This window comes from Phoxinus phoxinus, assembly GCF_949152265.1.
Source record: "Phoxinus phoxinus genome assembly, chromosome: 10".
NCBI classification, from domain to species: Eukaryota; Metazoa; Chordata; class Actinopteri; order Cypriniformes; family Leuciscidae; genus Phoxinus; species Phoxinus phoxinus.
In genome coordinates, this window is record NC_136885.1 from 15,697,290 (window position 1) to 15,724,794 (window position 27,505).

Consider the following 27,505-nt stretch of genomic DNA (forward strand, 5'->3'; position numbering starts at 1 on the left):
AAACCTTATGGTTCTGCATGATTCGTTACCATATAATCCATACATGGTTGTCATTTTGAATATAGCAACATCAGAGCGCTTTGTTGAGCATCTGACTTCCTGTTCTTACTCTCACCAATCTCTATCAGCTTCACCCCACCACTGCAGTGCACTACACATCTGCGATGAGCGTTCTCAAACACTGCTGAGGAGAGAGAAGAGGGGGGAGGAGAGGAATGGATAATGAGAGAGGAGGAGAAAAAGGAGGGGGAAAAGGAAGCCAGGAATAGCAGGTTGGACAGATGTGCGGAGTCAAGAGCTAGTGTTGCCATACAAAGCCCTGAAACACTGGTGAACAAGCAGTCCTGCAGAATCACCATGTAGAGCTTCAGAGCAGAAGAATGGGAATGCAGTAACTGCAGTTGTGGAGGATCAACCTCAGCAGATGGTAAGACTCTGCAAAACAATGGGAATAGCATCATTCTAAGGAGCTTGACAACATGGGAATGCCATCCGCATCCGGACAGGATTTGTTGTGGTGGATCTGCTACTGGAGCTGCGGTTTAGTAACCCTTGTCTGATTGTATTGCAGTCTGGGAATAGCAGAGAGATGCTGTGAAAAAGCATTTATTTCCAGCCACTGTTGATGTAACAACCGCACATCAGGAAACATGTATGCCTTCTATTCTTTGCTGGTGTACATCTTCTACACCGTCTTTAAAAAGGAGGAGGAGGCAGCGCTCGAGGGGGCGTTTGGAGAATCCCCGGAGGTATGTGTGGCCGCAGTGGACATGCTAATATATGCATTCCTTATTGTCCTCTGTACAATATATGCAAACAAGAAAAAAAAAATAGAATGATTTATTATAATATAATATAATATATTGAATATCTAATATTAAAAACAATATAGAAACTAGAGGTAATTTCATTCAGTTGATAATTCGATAATGCACGCATGCACACTCACGTATCGTATGTCCTCAGTCGTGGCTTTAACACCTTCTAATAATCACATTCGTCTCCCTCTGTAACTGACAGGAGCCTGGCCATGTTTCCATGGAAACAAAGAGCAAGGGGAAGAGTAGCCACACCCCCAGGTTGGGCAAAAGAGGGTGTGCAAGACTGAGTGATTCGAGTAAGAATGTTTTGTTGCGTGATGTTCTAAATACAATGAAGTGCTGCTTCACATAATCAGCATTCAACCATAATCGCCTATTAAATTGCAGGCAGCAGCAGTGATAGTGACGGGGCGTCTCTCAGTGATGAAGATGATGAGTTTGATGAAGGTCATGGATTACCTGCCAAAACACCATTAACAGCTTTCCTGTCTTTCAAGCAAGATGCAGAAAAGAGAAGAGCCACTAATTCTCCAACAGAACCTAGTGAAAAGGTGAAGACCTTCTAACTACATTCACATTTACCATGTTTCATAGTGGTGGTGGTAGTGGTAGTATTTCAGCAGACCCTCAGCTCTACAGTATGGCACATCCTGATTTTGCTGAGTTAGAATAATAGGCACAATATGTCGGTCAACATATTTTGTTGATCCTGGAACAACATTCCTGTCTGAAAATTTAATCCTAACCATATCCCTACCCCTGAACCTGACCCTACCCATAAGTTACCCCTAAAATCAGAGGGGAATGATGAATACACTGATGTAGAAGCACCAAACTCTGGTTGTAAGCCTAAAATCAAGCGTTGCATTAGTTCTGGCAGGTCACGTTAGTCAAGCTCGCATCAGCTGATTCTCAGCTGATCCATGTCTACCTGTAGGAATATGACCCCTATCACAGCATCCATAAGCTCCTTCAGTATTATCAGCAGATATTGCATTTCTCAGGAGCTAATTACCCTCCTCCATCCCCAGCTCCTCCTCTCGTCCAGTCAGGATTTGGCTTTCTGATTCCTCTTGAATCAGACTAATTTCTCGAATTATGGTGTATATTAAAATAGTTACATTAATGATATCTGCATACATTTATGTTGGTTCTGTTTGGTTTACCCCAAGGGGGGTTATTGCTGCTCTCCCTGCTCTTATCCATGCTAGGCTGCATGGATGCACAGGGAGTTCTCGCCCAGAACAGAACCATACCACCAAGCCAAACTGTATGCTAATTGTCAATCATCTTAGATGATAGTGGACCTGACAGAACTTGACATAATTGGTTGATAAGAATGTTATTTCAGAATCAACAATTATGTTGATCTAGGAGCATGTTGCACTTGGTGAAATCAGGTTCTGCCTACAGTCTGTATTTAACTTTGGCACATAATTATAATTCAGTTTGTTCTATGATTATGAATAATACTTCAAATTTGGTTATTACTTTTCAAAATTAGCTAAATTTACAAAATTTGAAATTATTTTTGAATTTGGAGCCTTCTAGACTGAGAAAAGCCAGAAAATGTATTTTTGGCTTATGTGGATGAAAGACAACAACTCCCAGAATGCACTTGCTTCGCTGCTCTACGAGGCCACTCCCAAGCCACGCCTACCGGTACTCGAAACTTACAAGACGCCGTTTTATCATGAGTCTCCGAGTCAAGTCTGTCCGGAATCGGTCTTTGTCAGGTGACGTCACACTCGTGATACACGAAGTGCATTATGGGCGTAGCCGCCATTTGTAAGGTATCGATGCTGGGGTATTCTGTTGTTGGAAAATTGAGTTTTTCATTCTTTTTTCAAACTAAACAATCCTTAACATGACATTATCATCATCATCAATACAGCAAACCTATATTTGCTGTTACTACTGTGTCCTTCGGTGGGAATGTAAATAAATCCTGTACACAGCCATTGGTGAAATGTCCGTGGGCTTTAAGAGATTTATAGTTTTTAAATTATCCACTGGTATATGCGCTTATACCATAAACAAGATAGTTGACAATGTCCAAGTATGAGGATGAGGAAAACAATGCGGGATCAGCACTCCAACTCACTGCAGTCAGATCATATATGGATCTATGTTCTGAAGGGATGACAATTTCTCCAAATAACGGTACCTGCCATATTTATCGAGTTTATTGTGGTACGGCCTTTTCTCAGTTTTCTTGTTCTTCTCCAGTTTTGCGAGTTATTTACTTGTTATCTCTACTCTTATAATCTCTTCAATGCTCACAGTCAGTAGCGATACCTCAAAAATGGCGGCGCGGTGACGTCACACACAACAAACCCACGTGTCTGACAAAGACCGATTGGCCCAAAATGTCCGGGATTCGGCTTTTGCGTTCTACAGTCGCCATTCATTATGTTTACTGTGGCGAGCAGGATAGGCTGAGGGCCGGGGGAGAACGACGCAAGGCCGGTGGCGTGATTACTGATGAGCGGCACCTGTGAGACGCATCGGTTTCGTAGGCCATCTCTCAGGAAGGAGCGGGAATTTTCTTAGCAATGCTAAAACGCACATCAACCGATCACTTGTTTAGCGTTCATGTAAACACTACATTCAGATTCACCAATCGGAATGAATTCAGTTAGATTGAAACAAAAGGTGTGCATGTAAACAATGAATGGCAACTGTAGAAAACAAAAGCCGGACATGTCACCCCTACTACTCAGCTTTCTCCACAGAACAAGAGCCTGTTAGCTTAGCTTCCAAAAAAAGATGGCTGACACTATTTGTACATTCTGTGAGTGAGATCCGTTTATATACTGTCGGTGAGGTGAGGTATGGTGAGATCCCACTCTCTATGGGCGGGTTGAAAACATGCGGAACTAGCTACTACTACTGGCTGTAGTCTCTATAGCCTCTGGCCAAAAAATCCTCCGATGATGCAAAATGACGATTTTTGCATCATCGGAGGATTTTTTCCAGACAAAAAATACATAAATCTCTCGTCTCAGGGGGACATGAGGGAGGGAAGCATGGTAATTCTAAAATACTACAGGTTTTCTACTGATACAAAGCTTAATGCTAAATGCTGATGTATCCCTTTAAGGACCTCATTAGACCTTTGTCAGGGTAGATGCCATATTTAATTTTTCATGAATTAAAATGAGGCTGGAATGGAGAGATGTAAAGTCTGTAGCTACTTACTTTATAGTACAGCCTATTGAACATACTGTACTGTACAGCCTCATTTTCATTAGTGAAAAATTCAATAATTGCTGTCCTTATTTGTGTCCTTAATCACCAAGCATTGTTATTTTATATAATTTTTATAGCATAATATAATATAATACATATAAGATGTTAGTATAATTGGGTTCATATCATAGTTTTTATTGATAATTTGAATAAGTTTTTATTTTCTGTTTTCATTTTAGTTAATGGTTTAGTATTTTTGTTGTGTTTTGTAATTTTTAATAGTTTTAGTTTTTTTAATGTCTTTAGAGTTTACATACATTTTATTTCAGCTTTTGTTTTACCTCCACAACACCTTAACATAACTTTTTCCTGGAAGCACAGGTCACATTTTCTGAAAGAAAGTGTAATTAATGTAATGAAACATGTAAAAGTGCCCATTTATTTTTTAATAGTTGAGTAAATATGAAATGTGTATTTTCCAGGTGACCGAGTCTCCATTGCTGTCTGTGATGTCCCACCTCCTGAGCTTCCTGGAGCAATATTCCCACCTGCAGCAGCTGCAGCAGCAGGCTGATCAGTACCGTCTGCAGCTACGCAGACACCGTGCCCAGCACCGGCGGAAGATGAAGGCCTTGCGTACGTCCTACCGCCAGCGCCTCAGAGACAAGAGCAGTGTGATTAACAACCTGGAGGAAGTGATCGCTCAGCAGCAGAGCCCATCACCTGAAAATGAGGGTGAGACCTTTTGAACCTAATTAAATCACAGAATCTCAGTGTGAAGACTTTAGCTGTGGATAATGATTAGTTTAATATTAGATGTCTCTCTTTATGTACTGTACCTTGACATTGACATTTTTGGAGGCTGCCTTTTGCCTTACGCAAAATGTTCCTGGATCAACATTCCATTCAACCAATCATATTTTAGGGAAAAGTTTACAGTTTATGTCAAGTTTAGGCTTACAACCAGGGTTAGGTGCTTCAACATCACTGCTATTCATCTATCATATCCCTCTGATTTTAGGGGAAATTATGGGAAAAATTAGGTTTTGGGGTAGGGATATGGTTACGACCAAATTTCCAGATAGGAATGTTGTTCCAGAATCAACAAATGATGTTATATACCCAGGAACTGGTCTAACTCGGCAATATCAGGAGGTGCATCTGTTTCTGTCTTTGCTGTTTGGTCTGTCTGAAAGATTCACCCTTTACGTTAAAATAATGTTTCTGAATATTTAGACTTACATTGTACTTGTCTGTCAACCCATTTTTATTTATTTTACAAACTGTGGTACACATTCAAATTATTTTTACATTATATAGCTTTACCCAGCAAATAGGAAACTTTCTCAGAACTTTAGCTAACGTTCTGGCAAGGTTTTTCAAAGTTATGAACAAATTTTCTTTCAGTAACATTACAGGTTTTTCATTTATTATTGCTAACAAGCATCGGTCAAAACTGAAGCCACATTTTCAAAACTCTTCATACAGTCTGCATTACCAAGATGAATCTTGGCCAAACAGTTAATCTCACCTCAGACCAACAAAACACTTAATATATGTCTCAAAATAAGCTCCTTCCACCATAACACTGGCAACCATTCTCATTCTGAAAACATGCATTTCACTCATAACACCCTGATCTTAAAGAAACTCACTAACAAGGAGCATTACATAAATCATGAACTTTTATTCTTAGAAAATTAAAGTGTTTTTGACCCTGCATGCATGTAAACCTATTGTAGGAGACCTCCAAAACTAAATTAGAAACCTCAATAGGGGCACTTTAAGTTAGAATGTTTTATGAATCTGGCCCCAGATGATGTCATTGTTTGTTTTTGGATTCAGAATTTAGTTTGACGTCAATGAGGGAAGAGATAATGTGAACAGCTTAAAATTGTACTTTAATTAAATGAGAATACTGGGAAAAAGTGCCAAAAATAGCAGATTGGCGGTTTTAGAAACCGCACCTGGCAGTGACCTTAGAGCTATATGGGGCATCTGGACCCTCTGGCAGTCTGTTTCTCCTCAGACAAACATTGCGTGTGTTTAAAATGCACGTCTCTTGCACTAATTCAATGTCAGATGTACTTGGCTTTGTGGTGTACTTGCACATGACTCTTAATGATCAGGATACTAGAATATAATGAGCTATATTAAGCCCAAAGGTGTTTGAAAAAAGGAGGTCTATACTACCTGGCGAAAGCTATCCATTGCTTTTCATCTCTTGCACATTATGCATAATTACATCATAACAATTCTGGTTGGTTGATGACTGTTACGCCTTCCTGTTTTCCCCCTGCTGGCTCTGCTACATAGTGCAGGTGTTAGTTGGGCAACAGGTGCATTTAATATCTAATTAATGAGTGTCAGTATAAAGAGCAGCGCACTTTTGAGTGAGGTCTCTCACTTTTCTCCCACCTTTTCATTTAATACCCATTTTGTTATATATATATTTTCTCTCTTATCGTTTTGGTTAGTGTCAGATGTTGTTTATTTAATAACCACACGCGCGTGTTTTTCCCCTAGACGTCGGTTTTCTTTTCTTTGTTTAATAACTGTTTGCTTTGTTTGACAATAAATCTTATTATTGTTTAAGCATTTGTTGTTGGCCTATTTTTGTGTTACGGTTTGGGAGCCAGCCGTAACAATGACACACCAAAAATGCTCACAAACCCTTCACTAGCAATTGTCCTGTTTCTTGAGAGGTATCAGACAGAGAAAATTTAAACATCCCTCCAAAAAAGAACCAGTTTTGTTAAAATTTCTACTAATTAAATATATGTAAAATTAAATTAAATGTCGTTGCACAAAAAATATATTTCCATCAAATTAGAAAAATAGGTAGTTATAGCTATATACCAGCAATCTGGGCTATGCTAACCCACCAAACCTTGACCCATTCATCATGACACCCACATGTCTGCATAGTGCATACATGTTCAATTAATCCATTAGCCACATGAAATACAGAATCGTATTATCAGAAGGCTAATTGACATGGGAATACATGGGTTTGTCATGAGATGTCAATGTCTTTTATTAGCATGTAGTAAAAATACCCATTTGCTTGGCTGGTACATCTACAGCACTTGGCATGTTTCTCTGTGGCTCACAGAGATGAATAAAACATTTTGAGAGCTGCTTCTCTTACAAATGCAAGTGCACTTACAAAACTAGCACAGCTGAACTTCACGTGCACTGCTGTAAGATACTATATAAATCCTGTGTACAGCCGAGAGGAAATTCAGCTTTAAACAACGAAATCATAAAATTAGTCGACCATGCTCTCATGATTTAAGTTTTATTTTATGTGAGGAGGAGAACGATGAAAAAAAGCACAGCTAGGAAATCGGTTTCAAGGAGTATCAGTCAATTATATTATTTAGCTTTCAACTTCATTGTACAGAAATATTGACCACGAAATCATTCAGAATCAAATATCCCAGCCAACATTTCTTGGTGGAGCCAATTTAGGCATGAAATGGGCTTGAGTTCCATGTGTTCCATGTCTGCCCATATCTGAATCAGCCCATAGCTCATGCCCATAGCTCATACCCATATTGTGCCTACATTGTGTAATATTTGCATTTTTTTTTCAAGCCTGTTTCTTTATCACGTTTGTTCCACATCATGTTTGCGATGGTGTCCCTGTGTGTCTCCATTCATCCTTCCCACCAATAGACTTGCTCCACCCGAGACTGGAAGCTCATATCTGCCTCAGTAATTAGTGTACAGCACAGGAAAAGACAGCAACTCTGACTCGGCATATCAATAATGAATGCCGGGAATCTAAATAAAATGTTGCAGAGCAGTTAGGCTGCACGTTGCACACGTCTTTGAGTTCAAAACTCGGGTATTGTTCAGTTATGTTCCTTACATTTCTTATAAGAAATAGAAATTAGAACAGCACTATTGTAACAAATCCACTGGGAGGCGAGTTTAACGAACCCATGTGCAGCTTTATTCACCAAACATAATCCAATACAAAATAAACAAAGACTTGTCTTGCCAAGCAGCTGTTACTCAAAGCCATACAAGAGACAATGGGAGGATAAGGGATATACTATATACTAAAAACTAATGATATTACAAGACACTCCTGAAAGTAATGAACACAATGAACCATTAAGAACATGACTGCTGCCATGAGGCCCAGTAGCCTCTGAGTTTTCAGAGAGCACTCCAGTGGAATCCAGGCCCTCATTTGGGCAGAGTCCAAGACTTTCCAAGTGGCTGAGGAGCTAAGAACTGTGCGTGCATCGTTTTTTCTATTGGGCTAAGAGCAACCAATCATTGAGGTAGTTCAGGATGAGTACTCCCAACTGTCTCACGGGGGAGAGGGCCGCATCCAGACTTTTTGTAAAAGTCACGGAGCTATAGGGACAGTCCAAATGGTAGGATTGTATATATGCCAGATGAACTAGCTTCTTTTGAAATGACATTCTAAACGGTCATGCCATGTGTGTTTGTGTGTAGGTGAGTACATGCTACCTGCATCATCTCCTGTTGGGCTGCATAAGTTGGTTCAATCTCTATGCGGGCTGCAGGGAGAGAGGAGTCAACTGAGAGGAGAGCTGCGATCGCTTCATTCACAGCTTGAGCAGAGAGAACGAGATCGCCACACTAAAGTGCAGGCCTTCCAGCAGCAGGTGATGAGCATTACTCTTCCAGTCACTCATTCCCAACAATTCATACTATCATTCAACCCACAACATGTATTCATGCAAGCTTTCACATTCAGGGTATTTAATAGCACTTCTCCACTTATTCCTCTCTCTACCTCACCAATAATCCTGAAAGCTTCTCTTTTTTACCTTTATCCAGACAGTAATATACAAGTCTGCATATTTCATCTATTCTGCTACCTCTCCATCAGTTTATTCAGTTTCATCCATCCTCTACACTCATTTTTCTTTCCAGACTTGCTAAGCTGACACAATTGATTTTCTCCCTCTAGATTGATGAGCTGAAGAGCTGTATTGAGGAAAGAGAAGAGGAGCTGTCCAAACTCAGAGTTACATCGGTAAGCTTTTGGAAGAATCTGTTCCAGTGCTCTGCCTTTGAAACTGAGCACATTAAAACCAGGCCAGACAGCCTAAAAATGATTTGTGACCAAGAGCTAATCTAGGTTGTTCTATCAGACACTTTTTTTCCAGGTCAGCTGTGACTTTTTTTCTGTGTTTTTTATTTCACCAGGGAGTAACAGACTCTGAAAAACGAGTGCTATGCTTATCAGCAGAGAATGAGAGTTTGAAACACAGCCTCACAGTGACGCAGGGTCTTCTGCAGCAGCTGTCGGTCATCCCATCCCAGTCCAGCTCTGTGCTCATCAAGGTGAGAATGTCTTTTAATGCATTGGGTACAGTAACTGATGACAACGAAACTCATATGACACTCCCTCCCTTGTGACATTTTCAGTACGCCTCACCTCTGTGACCCATAGACATATGCTCTCATTCACTAACCATGTAAACGCACATATTTGTAAAATCTGCAAGTAAAGTTTCTACATTTTAATTTCGAAACAACTGAAACCACACAAAAGCAAAAAATATACTCTCTGTGGTCTTTGATAAGTGTTTTTTTGTTGTTGTTGAAAATAGCCTATATTATACACTGTAAAAAAGGATCTTTTGAAAAAACGTGAAAATTCAATTCAACATGCATTCAGATTTTTTCAACGTACATTCAGATTTATTTTTTTGACTGCATGTTCTTTAACATGCATTCAATACATAAACAAGATTTCTTGTCCTACAAATTTTAAAGCAGTAATCATGGTAACCATATATAGTTATATAGGGCGCTTGTTGTTGAGAATGTACATAGAACTCACCACTTGACACACAAACCCTTAAAAACGGTGACAATCAATAGATGCAAAAATACGAGCTCTAACATCAGAATGTGACACATAATTAACAATAATGACAAAACAACAAAAGTCGGCAAACAGCAAAACAATATTCCTATAATGGTGCAATGCATGCTGGGAATTCCCATAACTTTTTTAATTCAATGTTCAAACGACTGTGTTTGACTAGGAGGGACAACATTTGGGGGAATTTGGTTTTTGGTTTTTGGAACATCTGGTTTTATGTAGTTTCAAGTAATCCACATTTTCAAAAGATCCTATAACTGGAAAATATGTAGCTTTCTTTACAATGTAATGAATGAAATAAAGTGATTCTACAAAAGTATAAAAATAATTATTGTATTACTTTCAATTTTAAATAAAATACAAAAATGCAGCCGGTGAGGTGCAGTTGTATATGGACATAGCTTGGACGTCATTATGTGTATATGCACAGATTGTATGAATTATTAGTTTACTATTGTGCCCCATAGGAAAATGAGAACTTGCGCAGTCGTGTTCTGCAGCTGGAAAGTTCACTGCAGCAGCGGGCAGAGCAGCTGTCAACTCTGGAGCACCAGAAAGAGCAGAGCGAATGGAGGAAGGCAGAAGAGATCAGGAGACGAGAGGAGAGTGTGAGAGATCTGCAGCTTGAACTAGACAAAGAACGCAACAAGGAGCCTGTGGTTAAAGTAAGACAAATGCAAGAATATGAATTTAAACCTAAAAAAAGCCAGTATTTAGTGTATTACGAGAAAACGGACCAAAAATATTGCACTCTGGTATATAGTATTTTGTCCAATCACATACTCTTTAGAATGAGAATCAATAGTAATAAATCATCCTGTCTTCTAGTATGTTACCCAAACCGTTGCGGTGGAGTCGCCTTCAACTCTGCGTCAACTATCTGAAGCCAGACAACAGAATGCACAGCTTTCTGGGAAGCTAAGCAACCAGAGCGAGCGATGCAGACAGTTGGAGGAGAACATCAGACATTCAGATGAAGTCAGCTGCAATTTGCAACACAAGGTTTCTAAGCTTTATCCATTTGTTTTTATGATTGTACATACTGCATCACTTCAAGCTAAAGATCTTAACAACCTATGTTGATGGGATCTCAGATACAAAATTCATGAATTTTACAGTCCATGTCAGAACAAAACTAGAAAACCTTAGCTCTTCTAAAAAAAGCAATGGCTCCACAGATTGCTGCATATGAGAGGGAGATTGGGACCCTGAGGGAAGAGCTGCTGAAGGAGATTGGACATCTTGAGGAAAAGAAAGAGGCAGCTGTAAAAGCGGCAGCCAACTGCTCTGAGGAGCATCTCCAGAGCCTGCAGAACCAGTTCTTAAGTGAGTTTCCTGTATATATACTACAAACCTAATAGATGGTTTATGCCTGTTCTCTAAAAATTGTTTTGGTGATTTCATGTTTTCTGATCCCTCTAATCCTCCTTGTCTTGAATGGCACACTTGATATTGTCTATAGCAGGGATGGGCAACGTCGGTCCTGGACTGCCGCTGTCCTGCAGAGTTTAGCTCCTCCTACCCGTATCAAACACACCTGAACAAGCTAATCAATGTCTTCAGGATTACTTATGCCAAAGCCACTTGAAGGCAAACCTGCAACCTTAGCCGTAAAAAGCGCAATGCCAGATAACACTGTGTGCGGGGTATGCAGGGAAGGATACAAGAGGCCATTATTTTTATGTCTGTCGATGGAGGAGAGGCTTCACTTCGCTGAATATAACCGCTTTTGTGAGGAAATAGCTTATCATGTAATGAATCGACAGCCCATCGGCTAATCTTCAGCATTTTAGCACATTTGTTTTAAAATGATCTATTTTGAAAGTTTACACCAAAATAAAACGCTGTCTCATAAGAGAAGTCACGGACAATTGCGCAACAGGTAGGGTTCAGTTTATGGCACTTCTCATTCATTTCTATTGTATCCGCAAACAATGATTGACTGTCCCACAACTCTGAACGATATTCAATAATGTCAAGGCTGTAATGTGATTGATTATCAAGGCACACGTGATTAGCCATTACGCTATTTCCAAAGGTAGAGCCACGGACCCTTGTATCCCCCAATAATAAGCCCATCTCTGCTAAGGTCACAGGCAGGCAAGGTCTTATATCAGGGTTCGAGCTAAACTCTGCAGGACAGCAGCACTCCAGGACCGATGTTGCCATCCCTGGTCTATAGTCTTCGCTACACTTGTGAAGTCCACAAGACATATGATTGATGACAATGTTAAATGTGCTGCAATGTGTATGGCTCAGCGCAAAATTCAGCATGTAATTTCCAGCCCTCCAGAAGCGTCTGAGTGCTCTCCCTCCCACGTTACGCTCCATGAAGACCGACTATGCCAGCCTGCGCACTCAGGTCCGCAACTTTTCTGACTTCTATGGAACAGCTATCAAAGAAGCCAAGAAACAGGTAAGCAAAATCTACAGCTGCACAAACCTGTACTAAATGTACAACTTCTGAGATCGAAGAGTTTGATATTGTCACATTTTATTAGTTGCTTTCATTTCTAAATTGTTTTCTAATATTACAACATTATTCCCTAGATAATGGCAGCTATAAATGAGATGTCAGAGGCCAACAAAGACCTTTTGGAAAAATACAGAAAGGAGGTAGCACTCCGCAGGAAGTACCACGAGCAGCTGGTTGAGCTTAAAGGTTGGCACGAATGACCATTTTTACCATTTCAGTCCATATGACTTAAGCAAAATATAAGAAACGTTTTTTGTGTGTGTTTTTTCCCCACCAGGTAATATTCGTGTTCTGTGCCGTGTAAAGCCAGTACTAAAGGAAGATCAACATGAGGAAGGCCAAGCGGTAGTTGTGACAACAGACCCCAATAATGAATCTGCACTCACAGTTTTAAGCAAGGGAAAGGCCAAAAACTTTGAGCTTGATAAAGTATTTCACCCTCAGGCCACTCAAGATGAGGTAAGCAGAGTATAAGTCATATTCACATGAAATACTAAAAGACTTTTAGGCCTATAAACATCGGTAGCCTATATAGTAATAATGCACTGATATTTAATGTCTGGTTGCTATCGCTAAGTTAGTCATTATTTTCATGGCTGATATTAAAATTCTAGTCTATTTTTTCTAAATAAATAAAAAATAAATAAAACACTAAAATCAATCTTTTTAAATGCTACAAGTGAATTTAAGCATCACAACATTATCAAAAATGTATACTGCGTTCATTTTGAGATTAGCTAAAGATTACGCTGAAGTGTAATGAAGTTATTTGTTAAGATTAAGTGAGCATTAGATGAAATTCGGGAACAGCATGCACAAGTAGATATCCAACACTAAAGTGTAACAATAAATCTCACAAACCAGCAAATAACCGTTATGGTACCATACATACAATAGTGCATCCCTACAGTATAGCTTGCTTAAATGGCTTAAAGGGATAATTCACGCAAAAATGAAAATTCTGTCATTATTTACTCAAGTTGTTCCAAACCTGTATGAATTGTTTTTTGAAGAATGTCGGTAACCAAACAATTGCTGGACCCTATTGACTTCCATAGTATTTTTTTCCCCAAACTATGGAAGTCAATGGGGTCCATCAACTGTTTGGTTACCCATATTCTTCAAAATATCTTATTTTGTGTCCAGCAGAAGAAAGAAACGCATACAGGTTTGGAACAACTTGCGGTTGTAAATGATGACAGAACTTTTATTTGTGTGTGAACTATCCCTTTGATTGACCAAGAAAGCATTTTTAGTAATGTTTTTGATATGTACTTTTTATACCATTCTTTATCTCTCAGGTGTTCCAGGAAATTGAGCCACTCGTCACATCCTGTATAGATGGGTATCATGTTTGCATCTTTGCTTATGGCCAGACAGGATCTGGCAAGACTTATACTATGGAGGTGATGTATAGGGATCTGTAACTATATACCCGTCATAACACATGGTTCCGATTTCATACTACTGACCCAGATGATCTGTTTACATTAATTATTCAATAAGACTGTCAGGTCTCATTAACCATCCGTGTCTACTCAGGGTACTGTTGAGAACCCTGGTATCAACCAACGAGCCCTGAAACACCTGTTCAACGAGATTGAGGAAAGAAAAGACATGTGGACGTATACCGTCAGTGTCAGTTCAGTGGAAATTTACAACGAGGTCCTGAGGTATTGTATTTGACCTCTTTATCATGAAAAATTATGTAGTGGTCTCCATCTACAACTCTTTTGAATTAAAAATAAATTGTTTCCCATTCAATTAAATGTTAGAAGCATCCAAATAAACATTCAAGCTATTGGATCACGCAATAACCTGTCGTTCAGTTGATGTTTATGAGGAATATTGAAGGGTTAGTTCTCCCAAAAAATTTAATTCTATCATCAGTTACTCACCCTTATGTTGTAAACGTCCAAATCCATAAGACCTTCATTAATCCACACAAATTCGAAACCTGCGAGATTTCTGTCCTGCTTTATATTATGTAAAGATTTAAATTAAATTTTACATGCACGCATCACATGCATAGAACACATTAAATATGGTAAACGGAAGCTAAACTGCACTTATTTACATTTATCCATTTAGCAGACACTTTTATCCAAAGAGACTTACAAATGAGGAATAAAAGTGATTCATCCTAAAGATGAAATAAACTTAATAAACTTCTTTTAAATAAAGAAGTACTAGTAATACAAAGTTTCAGAAAGTTGACATCGTTCAGTGCAGTGCGGGGGGTTTGATGAACAAAAGTCTAAGAATGACAGAAGGATTGAGTAAATAATGAGTTTTCATTTTGGGTGAACTAACCCTTTAATACAATTCAATTGTTAACAATTTTTTTTTGTTAACAACAGAGATCTACTCAGTAAGGATGGAGAGAAGCTTGACATCAAGATCAACCCTGATGGGACAGGACAGCTCCATGTGCCAGGACTCAGGGTCAATGAGGTCAAAAGCTTCCAACATATCAAAAAAGTGAGTCCCAGGGTGTCATCTGTCAAGATAATGCTGACTATACAAAAAACTTCTCTCCTATAATCTGTTGGGTTTTTTGGCAGATTTTGGCCATAGCTCGAAAGAACAGAATTACATTTGGAACGCAGATGAATCAGCATAGCTCTCGATCACATGCCTTGCTCACCGTGACTGTGCTGGGCACAGACCTCGCCAGTGGAGCCAAAACCACCGGTCAGTCCCAACGACTCTGGATCTTTAGATTGCTTGAGTTGTGAGTTCTAAAAAGTCTTGATTTCCACTCAAAAAGCCCTCTATATCCAAAATCCATGACCTCTCCTTTGCAGGCAAGCTGAATCTTGTGGATCTGGCTGGTTCTGAAAGGGTGTGGAAGTCTGGGGCAGAGGGGGAAAGACTGAAGGAAGCTCAAAATATCAACCGCTCACTGCTCGCTCTAGGAGATGTGATCCAAGCTCTTAGGGCCCACCAGACTCACATACCCTTCAGGAACTCACGACTCACCTACCTGCTGCAGGACTCGCTTGGAAAAGGCAACAAAACCGCCATGGTTGTTCAGGTAACCCCATTAGCTTAGCTGTGCTAAGCCCCTTTCAAAATAACAAATAGGTTAGCCCAGGGTTAAAAACAAGGCAAAAACCCAGGTTTAAGTGCAGTGTGAAAAATCCATTTGACTATCAGCACAAAGTCTGGTCTATACTGGTGTTATTTGGTAACACCAAATTAGACAGGAAAGGGCCAAGGTAGCTGACCGAAATATATATCTACAGTAACAACATTTCATTATTTTTTATATGATGCCAATGGGGTTCAGAAATTCTGCCATTTCAGAGAGGTAGCACCCACACAACAAACCACCGCTATATTGCTAAATGTACCCGATTTTTCATATCAACAGAAAAATATACATACCGGGATAACCTGGATTCTCTTGAAACTCCCCTGCTTCACAGCAGTTAAAGGATTAGTTCACTTTTAAAATGAAAATTTTGTCATCATATACTCACCCTTAAGTTGTTTCAAACCTGTATGAATTTCTTTCCTCTGCTGAACACAAAGGAAGATATTTAGAAGAATGTCAGTAACCAGACAGTTTCTGGTTCCCATTGACTTCCATAGTATATTTTTTTCCTACTATGGAAGTCAATGGGAACCAGAAACTGTCTGGTTACTGACATTCTTCTAAATATCTTCCTTTGTGTTCAGCAGAGGAAAGAAATGCATACAGGTTTGAAACAACTTAAGGGTGAGTATATGATGACACAATTTTCATTTTAAAAGTGAACTAATCCTTTAATGATATGCTAAAGCCCGCCAGCACGTTGACGTGATTGGTTACAAGAAAGTTTGACGTAAGAAACACCGGGGATTTCCAACCACGTTTTTGAGACTGTCTTTTTTTTTCACTGCAGTTTTAAGGAAAAAATAGTCAGCAATGGTGTTGACTCATGAATTTGCTCATGGTTTGTCTTAAAGCATATTAAAAACACCATAGTCAGGCTGGATAAGGCTGAATAGACAACACAGAAGCAGACAATGCGTAGACTTTGTGATAAGAGTTTCTGTCCATCCACAAGTAGCGAGTACTGAATAATTCAAGGACATAACTAAAAACAATGTGGAATATACAGTTGTGTACATGGATAGCTTATTTTTCATGTTACTAAATGCTTCAAAACTCTTACCTTAGCATGAACCTTTTTAATTTTGGCTAATCTAGCAATTAGTTCTCCTGGCAGCACTCATATTCTAAACAAAACCTTGTATGTACTTAATGTACTAAAGCAATTTTAACCAGCTTGTTCCATGTTTTGTAAAATATCACTCAAAGTTCTTGAATCAATGGTCTATAGGTAGTCCATAGGAATGCCATTTGATGGATCACGGAGTTAAACAACCTCCTACACAGTAATTTTACATTTTAAATAAATCTCATGAACTAAAATACTTGTGTAAAATAATTTGTCATCTTTAGGTTTCATCTCTTGAGAGCAACGTCGGAGAGACCCTGTGCTCGCTAAAGTTTGCCCAGCGAGTGTGCAAAGTGGAGCTGGGCCCTGCTGCAAGAAAAATTGAGACGGGAGGACATAATGAAAACAAAAGTTAATGCATACCATCAACCCTCACAAGTAACCACAGGACCAGAAATGGCATTAAGTGTAGATGGACAAGCCTTGCACTTTTCAGCCCGTGGCTGAGGCTTCCAATCCTTCTCAAGGGCTACAGTTCTGGAAACGTCTGTGACGCCACATATCAAGCAATGGCTTTTTTCCATTAGCTGATCTGCATGTCAGTCTCACCAACACCCACCAGTTTCAAGACAAGCTCTCCATCAACGTAAGTTCAAAATATCACTAAAATTCTCCACAGGAAAATTGGTAAGGTTATTTCAGGAAATCCTGGGAGTCACAACTCAAGAGACCACAGTATCTTAATCGCTTGTTTATTAAAAAAGTTTATACCGGTAATGATATTTACTCAAAAACATCAAAATTATTTGGAATAATATTTAGGAAGTAATGGACAAAATATGTTTGTTTGTTTGTTTGTGTATGGTTGGTGTGGACTTCCATGATTATGTTATGTATGTAGAACCAGTCAGGTAAAATGGATGTGAGTTGAGCCGAATTGCACAAAATCAGCATTTGCTGACTTTATTTCTCCTCAAAGGTGGTAGCTTAGCATTTTAAGATCCAGGCTAATAACCGAAAGGTCACATTTTCAACCACCTGAAGGGTTGATTCATAAACCGAATAGTTATTGAGTTATTTGACAGCAAGAAAATTCAAGCCAGCCTTTGGATAAGAAAGCATCCGCTAAAGATAAGAAAGAATGTAACTATACTTAACAATATGTGCAATAGCATTTCTTAGTGGTGAACATCTCATTTTTCGGTTTGAGAGTAAACAACACTGAATAAAATGTTCCTCTTAAACATTAATATATACTGTATATTTTCATTATTGATTTGTAATAAATGTACAAACATACAACATAATATACATTTAAATGAATGATATAGAAGTATTAACTTTCTGGGATGTTTAGGATAAGTTTACGTTTAATGTGAAATGTCATAGTTCTTCGGTCTCTTTGTTTTCGCCATGTTATAGTGAGAGGATAATGAATGCACTTTATTGTCAAAGACTTGTGCTGTTCATACAACTTGTCTTTTAACCAAAAACGTGTACGTAGGTCTATCATTTTGTTTGTGAAAATTGGCAGAATAATTCTGGGGAAAAACACATTTGAGACTTGGTATTTTATGAAGAAATTGTCTCAAATACCCAAATTAAGTTAACAAAATATATTACGTTAATAAAGCACTGCAGTTTTAGATGTAGTTTCTCTTGAATTGTGATATTTTGTATTCTCCTCTGTAATGAGTCTGATTTTGGAACCTCCCATTTAATGTATATTAATGAGATAGGAGAGAAATACAACATGAAAACGTCAATCTACCCCTTCTTTGTCAGGATTCAGGTTCAGTTTTAAATAAAGCCTACTGACATTTATCATAAAGCCCAGAAAGGAAAAAGACAGTCAATTTAGAAAAGAAATAATTGTTTACTAATAAACAACAACAAAATAATAAAAAAAGAGAATGATTTGATGTTCTTTGTGTACTCCACATGAAAACACATGCAACTCATTCTTTCGTTCTATATCATTCTGCTCTCACACAAACACTCACTTATTATCACCTGATCTGGTTGTGTGTAAACTCATTCTGAGCTCAGCATAAGAAATGCATTTTAAACACACACTGCTATGTAATGGGGAATAGGCCGGAAAGTTCTAGAAAATGTGTTGTGTGGGACCATCCTTCAGTCGGAGTCTCCCTCTTCCATGCCAACTGCTCCGACCGCTCCTGCCAGCTCTGCCTCGCTGCCCTTGAGCCGGTCCCCTGTGGAATCACACATGCCCAGACATAAGCTATGCACATGGGCTATGACTACATGACTCAAAAACACATGTGAGCTCTAGCTCTGACTGGTGATCTACAAAATATTTATTTTCTAGATAATACAGACTTTCATTTTTATTGTAGGTTTGAGAGACAAAACTAGAGTGTAGTAGTAATGTGTGTGCCAGAGGAGCATATAGAGGCAGGAAAATCATATATGATGTCATTGAGAGACATCAGATCTCCAGGGCTTTTTAAATCCTCACAGCAATTAGCCTTACATGAAGCACTGGCGGAGCTCTTTACAAAAGGCTTTACAACTACGGTATATAACTGATTAAAGTGATGTAGAGATGGATGGTGCTCAGTGCTACATTGTTTTTTTTAAAGACACCAGTCAAAAGCCATTCACACCAAGAACAATAACTATATTAGCATCCACGCCAATGGACAACACCGTTGTTTAAGTGCATCAGTTATGTAATTTCCCACTTTAAATCCTCAAGCTCTTTAAAGTCAATGTTTTTGTTTTATCAGCTGGTTCTGAATGTGATTCCAACAATATAGTTCCTGTGTCATTGTCATAATAGCTCTGGTGTGGAAATCTCAGAATTGTAATATTACTTAATACTGTTGTAGTTATCATACTACGCGCCTTAAAGGGGTCCTTGATTTTGTTTTTGGGGTGTACTAGAATATGTTTTCATGCTTGAAATGTGAAAAATAATGTTTTTTTAAAACAAATTTACATTATTACAGCACCTCTCTCAGTCTGGCTCGAGCGCACCCATTTCAATAAAGCCCCTCCTTCCGAAATGCGCTGATTAGTTAGTTGGCTCAGTGTGTTGTGATTGGCACTGCTTAGCATGCGTTCAGGAAATATCCTGCCCCTCCATAACTGCAAGCTCTTCTCTAGTGTAAATATTAAAGTTATTTCAAACCAATTCGAGCCCGATGATTCAGACCCTGACAATGTTAACGAACAAGAGGATTGTCCAGAACAGATTTCATGCACAGACTTTGCAGGCACGGCTTTCACTGGACGTTTTAGAGTGGTATGTATTTTGTAATATTCTTATACATTATAGAGATGGTGTTATCCACCATTTAATCGTGATATTTGTCAGAAAACTAAGATAATAGAAACAGTAATCGAACAGAAAACCATGGTTCATTTTGGAGCAAGGAGCGGTGAACCGTCTTACAAAAGCAACATAAAACAAGCTGTTCTCCATAAAATGTGCAGCGCAGTGTTAAATATCCCTATTAAGTGCTGAGGAAGCCCCCAGAGCTCAAATTCAGATATGACACGCGTTGTCACAACAAACTGGGCCATCTGACCAATCAGAGCAGAGCAGGCTCTCAGAAAGGAGGGGTTTAGAGACTGGATCTTGCATCAAACCATTTCTGACACTATGTGAAAAAGAGGTGATGCTGCAATGAGAATTATGAGAAAATTCAAGTGTTTTTTTTTTTACTTGGATGCTATAATAACCTATTGTCGGAGGCCACCTAAACAAAATTAGGAATCTTAAAGGGGTCATGACATGAGAAACCAAATTTGCCTTGATCTTTTAGTATATAAGAGGTCTTTGTACCATTAAAACGTCCTGCAAGTTTCATAGCTTAAGACGTCCTCCCCATTATAAACGAATCATTTATTTAATCAAGCTCTAAATACAGCTCGTTCTGGATTCATGGTAAGAAGTGACGTCACGGTACGAAGTGACGTACCAGCGTTTGCATATGACCGCCTCCGTCACAAGACAACTACGCTTTAAGCGCAAGGCAACTACGCTCATTTCGTATCATTGTCGCGCCTCACAAGTGTTCAGTCGACGTACAGCGAGTGGGTCTGTGTACAGGGAAATTACGATGCCGCAGATGTGCTGTTCCTGGCTGTGGACAAACAACATCTTTGAATACGCTGTGAAAGATCCAGTCGTCAGGGGAAAATGGATGCACTTTATTTTTTGCGGACGTCTCAGTCACAGCAGTGTTAGTTTAAGCGTTTGTTCTATACATTTGAAGGATGACTGTTTTGAGAACAAATCCCAAAATGATGCTGCTTTGCCAGAAAACTGTTGCTCAAAGATACGTCCGTGCCGACTATTCTGGGCTCAACAACGACGACGCAAACTGTAAGTAATGTGTTTAAAACTTTAAACTACTTTTTAAATACGCCGAATCCGCAAATGTTCTGGCTGGGGGCGTTAATAATTGATGCATAGGCACTAACGTTAGCCAATCATAACAGTGGGCGTTAACACTGAACTCTTAAAGGGAAACACCCCCAAAACAGACTGTTTTAATCAGAGGATGAGAAACAGGGTGGGAAAAGGTCATAAATCAATACATTTTAAAAGTTTTTTGTAAAAAAAACTATAGTAATACTATATTTGCACCTAAGGTAACATAATAATAAAATAAAAAAACCCATGTCATGACCCCTTTAAGTATAGCATAATAGGGGAACTTTAAGAAATCCTGTCTCAGTTAATGTCATACTCACGTATAAGTTCAGCAATGGCTTTCTGTGTTCGCCTCTCTAGCTTCTCAAGCTTCTTGGCCACGTCCCTCTTTAAATCCCTATTACAAACACAAAATAGTAAAAAAAATTATTAACAGCATTAAATTAATGAAAATTAAAATAAAATAAAATCACAGTGAATATGATGTATGATTGTGTTTTATAAATACAAATTGAAGGTTTGTACCAGTCTGGTTTTCTGGGGGCGAGATTGGCCAGATCCTGAGAACACAAGTCAAGAGAAAAAAAATTTATTCCAAACTTTTGACAAGTAGTGTAACTGAGTGTAAGGAAACTGATGCTGTCCATATGGCATCATGTTTGAAATCTGAGACTTTGGATTGAGGGAAAAATCCACTCACCACTTCCTCAATCACAGGCTCTGGGTTTGCAGCTTCCAGTTGGTCCTTGACCTTGTCCTCCACTACAGGAATATGAAACAAGACCATTAAAGGAATAGTTCACTTAAAAATGTAAATTCTGTCATCATTAAATCAAGTTGTTTCAAACCTGTATGAATTACATTTTTCTGTTAAAGACAAAAGCAATTTTGAAGAATGTTGGTAACCAAACAATTGATGGACCCCACTGACTTCCATAGTAGGAAAACAAAAAAACTATGGAAGTCAATGGGGTCCATCAACTGTCTGGCTACCGACATTCTTCAAAAATATCTTCCTTTTTGTTCAGGAGAAGAAAGAGATTCATACAGGTTTTAAACAACTTAAAGGGTGAGCACATGATGACAGTTTTCAAGTGAACTATTCCTTTAAGACAATCTGTAACTCAACACCTGATGTAACATTATCACCCAGCATGAAAGGTCAGCTTAATTTGCAGGTTGAAAATATAATTTAAAGGTAGAGCCAGTAATATTTATTGTTCAGGTGAGCCAGAAGCGTTCTCACCTGATGCAGGTTTTGCTTTGGGCACCTGTCTCTCCTTCAGCTCCTCATCCTCCGGTGTGTAATTCCTCAGCTTCAGCTCTCTGCAAACATAATTGCAAAACTATGCAATTCACTCACAGTTATGAAAAAGTGTTTAGTCCCTGCCTCCATTATAACCTATTAATTCAAGAAGATAATACAAAGGCAATCACATGGATCCCCAGTAACCAGCAGGTGGCAGTGCAGATAAACATTTAGTTTGGACAGTGGGCAGCTGGTGCTATATGAGTGCTGAATCCATTCTGTGGCAGCATCCAGAGTACATTCACTCGCCATGTGTACAAAGCCTCTCTTCATCTTTGAAGAACTAGCTAATTAGCATGTAGCACCTGACCGTGTCTAGGGAGCGCAGCTGAGAGGGGTTGAAACAAGCCCGATTATGCCATCACTCAGCCGGCAGGTCTATTAACATCCTCGCAAGATAAAGCAAAATGTGCTGCTGGATCTTCAGGGAAGCACAGAGGGTTCTTCACAGCATGATCAACAGAACATGAAAGTTTGTTTCAAACCTGTCCTATAGGAGACTGAGAATTCATTTACATCAAATTGCTCACTCGTTGGTCTCTTGAGATGTGTGCCAATTTTGTTCTCAAAAAAGGGGCTACAGCAGGCCCACTCATCACCGCCTTATGTTTTTTTTTTAAATAATTCATGATATTTGTAAAAAATATATGTGTTTACTTTGAGAAGTGTAAATTAAATTATTAAAAAGGTTTCACATGACATTTTTAGTCATTACACTGAAACCTTTCTTGAAAGAGGAATACAAATGTCAAAAACCAACATTAATACAAAATGTACATTTCTAAGAACCCGGCACATGTGTTTTTAAACTAGATTTTTTTTTAAACATGTTTCCTCTTCTTAATCGTGAACACTCTTTGTCATCAGCAATGTTTTCATTCAAAGTTGCAAATTTAACTTGAGCACAAAATGCCACTGTGGCTCTTTTTTGTACATCATAAATTACTTGCGAATTGATGCGCATCAGAGTTGTTTTTATGCGAACTCGTGAAATTCACATAAAACAGGGTGGATGGAAACATACTGGTAGCTATTTACTACAGAAGGTCCACATTCATCACCATCTGATCTAAATCAGAGCCAGTATTGAGTCAAGTGTCAACAATGTGATGTTTATTGTATTTGTTCTATCAATAAATGATTCTTCTATAATGAACATTGAACTAAAAAAAATCTTTACATTTTTTTTGAGGGGGGACATAAACAATAATAAAAACCTCATAAAAAAAAATCTAAATCTTGAAGGGAAAACCTGGTGTAAACTTAATATAATTTCTTAGAAAAAAAAACAATATTTTAAAGTGTTTCACTGCTTATTTGTAAAATGTTTGTCCTCCAAATCAAAGTTATGTGGTGCGACCAACATTTAGAAATCGGTATAAAAGTTTCTAAAAAAAAACATATGAAACCAACATGAATAAAAAAATTACACATTTAAAAAAAATATATTTTTAAAAGATGTTTCCTCTTGTTTATCGTGGACACTTATTTGTTATTGACCTGGTTACAGTAGGCCCACATTTGTCCCTGCTAGATCTAAATGAATTTCAGTAGAGTCAAACCATGTAATTAAATGGGCTGGGAACAAACAGATTGTTAATGTCAGCTGTGTCGCCACTCCTTTTCAATAGTCTTGGGTGTAGGTTTGTCAAAATAAAAGCGTAATGAAATGGAAACAACGTCACACAACACAAAGCATTGCGACCGCTACCTTAATAATGCTCAAATTTCAGAGCCAAAACCCATCAAGGCCCTGGAAAGCTGCACAAAATATTATGACCCCAAACAAGAGTTTTGAAGCACACTGGAAACAACACTCAAAGCAACCGACTGTAACAAAGAGCTGGGAACGCCTCCCTGTCCTCAACTTTCCTGAAAAGACTTCCTGACCACCCGCTGGAACAATACAGGACCACTGGCTTTCCTCATCTACAGTAGAACAGCCAAACAATCCAACATGTTCAGAATGTCAACAGCCGTTCGTCAACCCTAAGCGGGCATTTAGAACATCCTGAAGTCCTGAATAACTCGTGGCCAAGGGTTTGGACACATTGCCTAGAACAGTATCCTGCTTTCTAATTTAATCACATACAGAAAAATGGGACTAATGCTCAAGGGACGGAGCTGAATTGAGGGCCTTGACAGTTTGGTGGAAGGTCTCTCGTTTCTCAGAGCCAGCAAAACAACCGAGGAGACCAACGCTGGGCTTCCTTCACTCTAAAAAAGGCTGCAGTGGAACAATAAATCCTGGCTGCTGACAAAAGTCATTTACAAAGTACAGCAATAACAAATCTGCGATGTGGTGAGATGGGCTGCTGCTTTGCTTGGGAAAATTCAGTCAAGTTGGAATTTTAATATTCGTCTAAATGCTTAATCTAACAAAACACTGTCTGGTGAAAGGTTGAGGTTCGTTCAAAAACCTGAGCACATATTCATTATCTGACTCACCTTACTTCAGATTTTTGACAGCTTAAACAAAAAGCCCAACAAAAGAGGATGTTTCCTCTTATTCAGCCTGGAAATAAGGCAGCAAACACTTTCAAGCACGATAAAGTGCACTACCATTCAAAATATTTTTAATGTTTCTAAAATAAGTATCTTATGCCAACTTACAGCAGCATTTATTTGATCAAAAATACAGTAAAAATTTTGAAATATTATTACAATAGAAAATATTTTTTTTCTATTTAAATATATTTTAGAATGTAAATTTATTTTTGAATTTTTAAGCATCATTATGCCAGTCTTCAGAGTCACATGATTCTTCAGAAATCATTCTAATATGCTGATTTGATGCTTATTATTATCAATGTTGTTATTATCAAACAGTTGTTTGCCATGAAACTGAGATAAAAAATGATTTTATTAATCATAAAGTTCAATAGAACAGCATATATATATATATATATGAAATAGAAATATTTTGTATTTACTGTCACTTTTGATCAATTTAATGTGTACTTGCTGAATAAACTTTTTTTAAAGTATTAAAAAAATCAAAGTTAATTTCGATTTTGCCTTCCCCCCCCCCCGTCTCCATAAAAACAGATGGAGTCTGCCCATCTCTGTCTGTTGACGCAGATCATAAAATATTTCCCTCTATAACCAGTTACATTTTTGTTTTCCACTTTTAAAAAAACCTGAAAGACAATTCAAACTGTCATTTTGCTTTTGTTAAGACAAGTAGATTATTTGTCAGGTATTGCAGCATTGGAAGCGTCACAATAACAAGCGTGCTGGGTGGTGAATTACACCTCATTGTTTCCAAGCTGTCGCTATTTTAATAATGAATGTTTAAGGAGACACACCTTAAAACATTCTCTCCCAAACACTCCTATATCAGTTCCATTTCAATAAACCTCCTCAGAAAAAAAAGTAAAGCCTTATACCTACAAAACTGTAGATCAATTAAGTCATATAGGTTAACTCGATCATCATTTACTCGCCCTCGTGTCGTTCCAAAGCTTTTATGACTTTCCTCTAAGGAACATAAAAGAAGATATTTTACAAAATGTCTCATACAATTGGAGACAAAACATTCTTCAAAATATCTTCTTTTGTGTTTCACAGAAGAAAGTCATACAGGTTTGAAAAGAGCAAGTAAATGAGGACAGAATTTTCTTTTTTCATGTGAACTATGTACTACGGTAGACATAGTCCAGATATTAGGTGATGAGCGTTTAGGAAGTTAACCTTTGCAAACTGTTAATGCCAAACACCTCTTGAGCTCAGGGAGGAGGGGAGCACAAGGGTTCTGTGAATCTGAAAGTAAACAACGGAAAAAAGCAGAGAGCTCAGGGCCTTGGCTTGAGCCTGAAATAGAGCTGAGAGCAAGAGAGACCTTTACCTCGAAGTCCTTCTTAAGATCATGTAAACGGAGTACAGCTTTGTTATTTATTGCCCATTTACAACAGGCAGTCTTTTCAACTAACTACTATTTGTTTCTAAATGGTGGAACTAAGAATTTAGTTTTTTTGCGGCATCTTCAGTAGAAGTGACAATAGACTTTATATCTGTGTGTACCTGTGTCTGTCCTCTTTCTCAGAGTCCTCCAGAGCTCTTTTGCTCACAGGCTCTCCATCCTCGGGTGCCTGTCCCTGTAGTTGAAAAACAACAACTAGTTAACTTGAACAAAAATAAAAAATTAAACCTATTAGCTAAACTCTGATGAACACTGACATACAGTACATGAAAACTCTGATGCACAATGAATCAGAGCAAAAGCATGACTGTGCGCATTTAAGGAAACAGGTTAGTTAAACTCTTAACGACATTTGTGGTATGTCGATTACCCACTAATAATAACGGACTTGTTCCTTATTTTTTTAAGGCATGAATTTTAAGGAAGCACTGTATCTAGTTATAGGGTGAATTCAGGGGGATTGGGACACTTTTTGCCATTGAGATGACTTGATGACTTCTCCCCTTTTTTATTGTAAAGAGAAGACAAATCTTTATTCCATGTAATTGTGATTATTTCTTTTATAAGTTACCAGCATAACTAATCGATTTTCATGACCTATCCTACTAGCGGGAAAAAAAGCTTAAACCAACCTAAAACATGTTTGATTATCAAGCTTTTCTATATTCAGTGTATGAGTTTATTCAATGATTATTCAAACATAAAATATCAACTGAGGCGGAAATGCTAATATTTTTAGAGCTAACGTTAACTTCTTTGGATAATAGACTGGAAAATAAATGTACATTAAAGGGACATTAAGCGGAAAGGGTCATTACAATTACTCAATCCTCTTGATGACAAATGATGCTACATTTCTCATAAAACAATCTGAAATGCTTAATTGTTTTGCTAACATGCTAACTAAAGCAAGTTGGCCAGTGAGCGCGCTTTATTTACCCGATGTCTTAAAGAAAATAACATTTATAACGCAACTCACTTGAAACTGTCGGTCTCGTAGAGCTTTTAATCGTTCTTTCCTTTTCAAAGCTTGCTCTTGTAAAGAACCCACAGGCTTCTCCATGGTGAAATTAAAGCATGGGCAGCAGGATCGATGAATCTGCAATCGACCATAAGGTCTGTCCGAGCGAGGCTGCTAGAGGAGCACCGAAATCAGCGATTTTGTATAAGCTAGTCAACAATATGTAAAAGTAAACCCTATAATACATTGACTAAATTGATAACATAATGATAATATTATGTTTATTAAATGTTTAAAAAGAGTAATAAATAAATAAATAAATGGCTGTATTTACATAATTTGATAAAATAATTATTAATTATTAAA

General features: G+C 38.2%; 2 protein-coding genes across 2 annotated transcripts; one reads left to right on the top strand and one right to left on the bottom strand.

Moving 5' to 3' along the window:
- The first annotated feature begins 277 nt into the window (after nt 1–277).
- Nucleotides 278–17,090, top strand: LOC307005212 (kinesin-like protein KIFC3). Its single transcript, XM_079625122.1, has 19 exons — nt 278–749; nt 1,021–1,117; nt 1,209–1,372; nt 4,496–4,748; nt 8,490–8,662; nt 8,971–9,036; nt 9,210–9,347; nt 10,362–10,559; nt 10,723–10,896; nt 11,073–11,220; nt 12,180–12,310; nt 12,445–12,556; nt 12,648–12,829; nt 13,672–13,776; nt 13,913–14,043; nt 14,731–14,851; nt 14,935–15,064; nt 15,178–15,407; nt 16,824–17,090. The coding sequence occupies exons 1-19, from the start codon at nt 651–653 to the stop codon at nt 16,953–16,955; spliced, it is 2,784 nt and encodes a 927-aa protein (XP_079481248.1). The 5' UTR covers nt 278–650; the 3' UTR covers nt 16,956–17,090.
- Nucleotides 17,091–17,279: 189 nt separating this feature from the next.
- On the bottom strand, nt 17,280–27,386 carry ccdc12 (coiled-coil domain containing 12). The gene is made up of 7 exons (XM_079625120.1): nt 27,158–27,386; nt 26,280–26,353; nt 22,194–22,273; nt 21,648–21,709; nt 21,473–21,507; nt 21,268–21,344; nt 17,280–18,755 (listed from the first exon to the last, which is right to left on the bottom strand). Exons 1-7 carry the CDS (start codon nt 27,239–27,241, stop codon nt 18,676–18,678), a joined length of 492 nt encoding a protein of 163 aa, XP_079481246.1. The 5' UTR covers nt 27,242–27,386; the 3' UTR covers nt 17,280–18,675.
- Between the last annotated feature and the right edge of the window lie 119 nt (nt 27,387–27,505).

Bases quoted from the DNA above. Each gene is read 5' to 3' on its own strand.
- LOC307005212 (XM_079625122.1), top strand. From the start codon at position 651: ATGTATGCCTTCTATTCTTTGCTGGTGTACATCTTCTACACCGTCTTT. The intron at 9,037-9,209 runs GTAAGCTTTTGG...TTATTTCACCAG, and splicing joins CCAAACTCAGAGTTACATCG to GGAGTAACAGACTCTGAAAA. The intron at 15,065-15,177 runs GTCAGTCCCAAC...TCTCCTTTGCAG, and splicing joins CAGTGGAGCCAAAACCACCG to GCAAGCTGAATCTTGTGGAT.
- ccdc12 (XM_079625120.1), bottom strand. From the start codon at position 27,241: ATGGAGAAGCCTGTGGGTTCTTTACAAGAGCAAGCTTTGAAAAGGAAA. The intron at 21,345-21,472 runs GTACAAACCTTC...TGTTTGTAATAG, and splicing joins GCCCCCAGAAAACCAGACTG to GGATTTAAAGAGGGACGTGG. The intron at 18,756-21,267 runs GTGAGTATGACA...GTGATTCCACAG, and splicing joins AGCCATTGCTGAACTTATAC to GGGACCGGCTCAAGGGCAGC.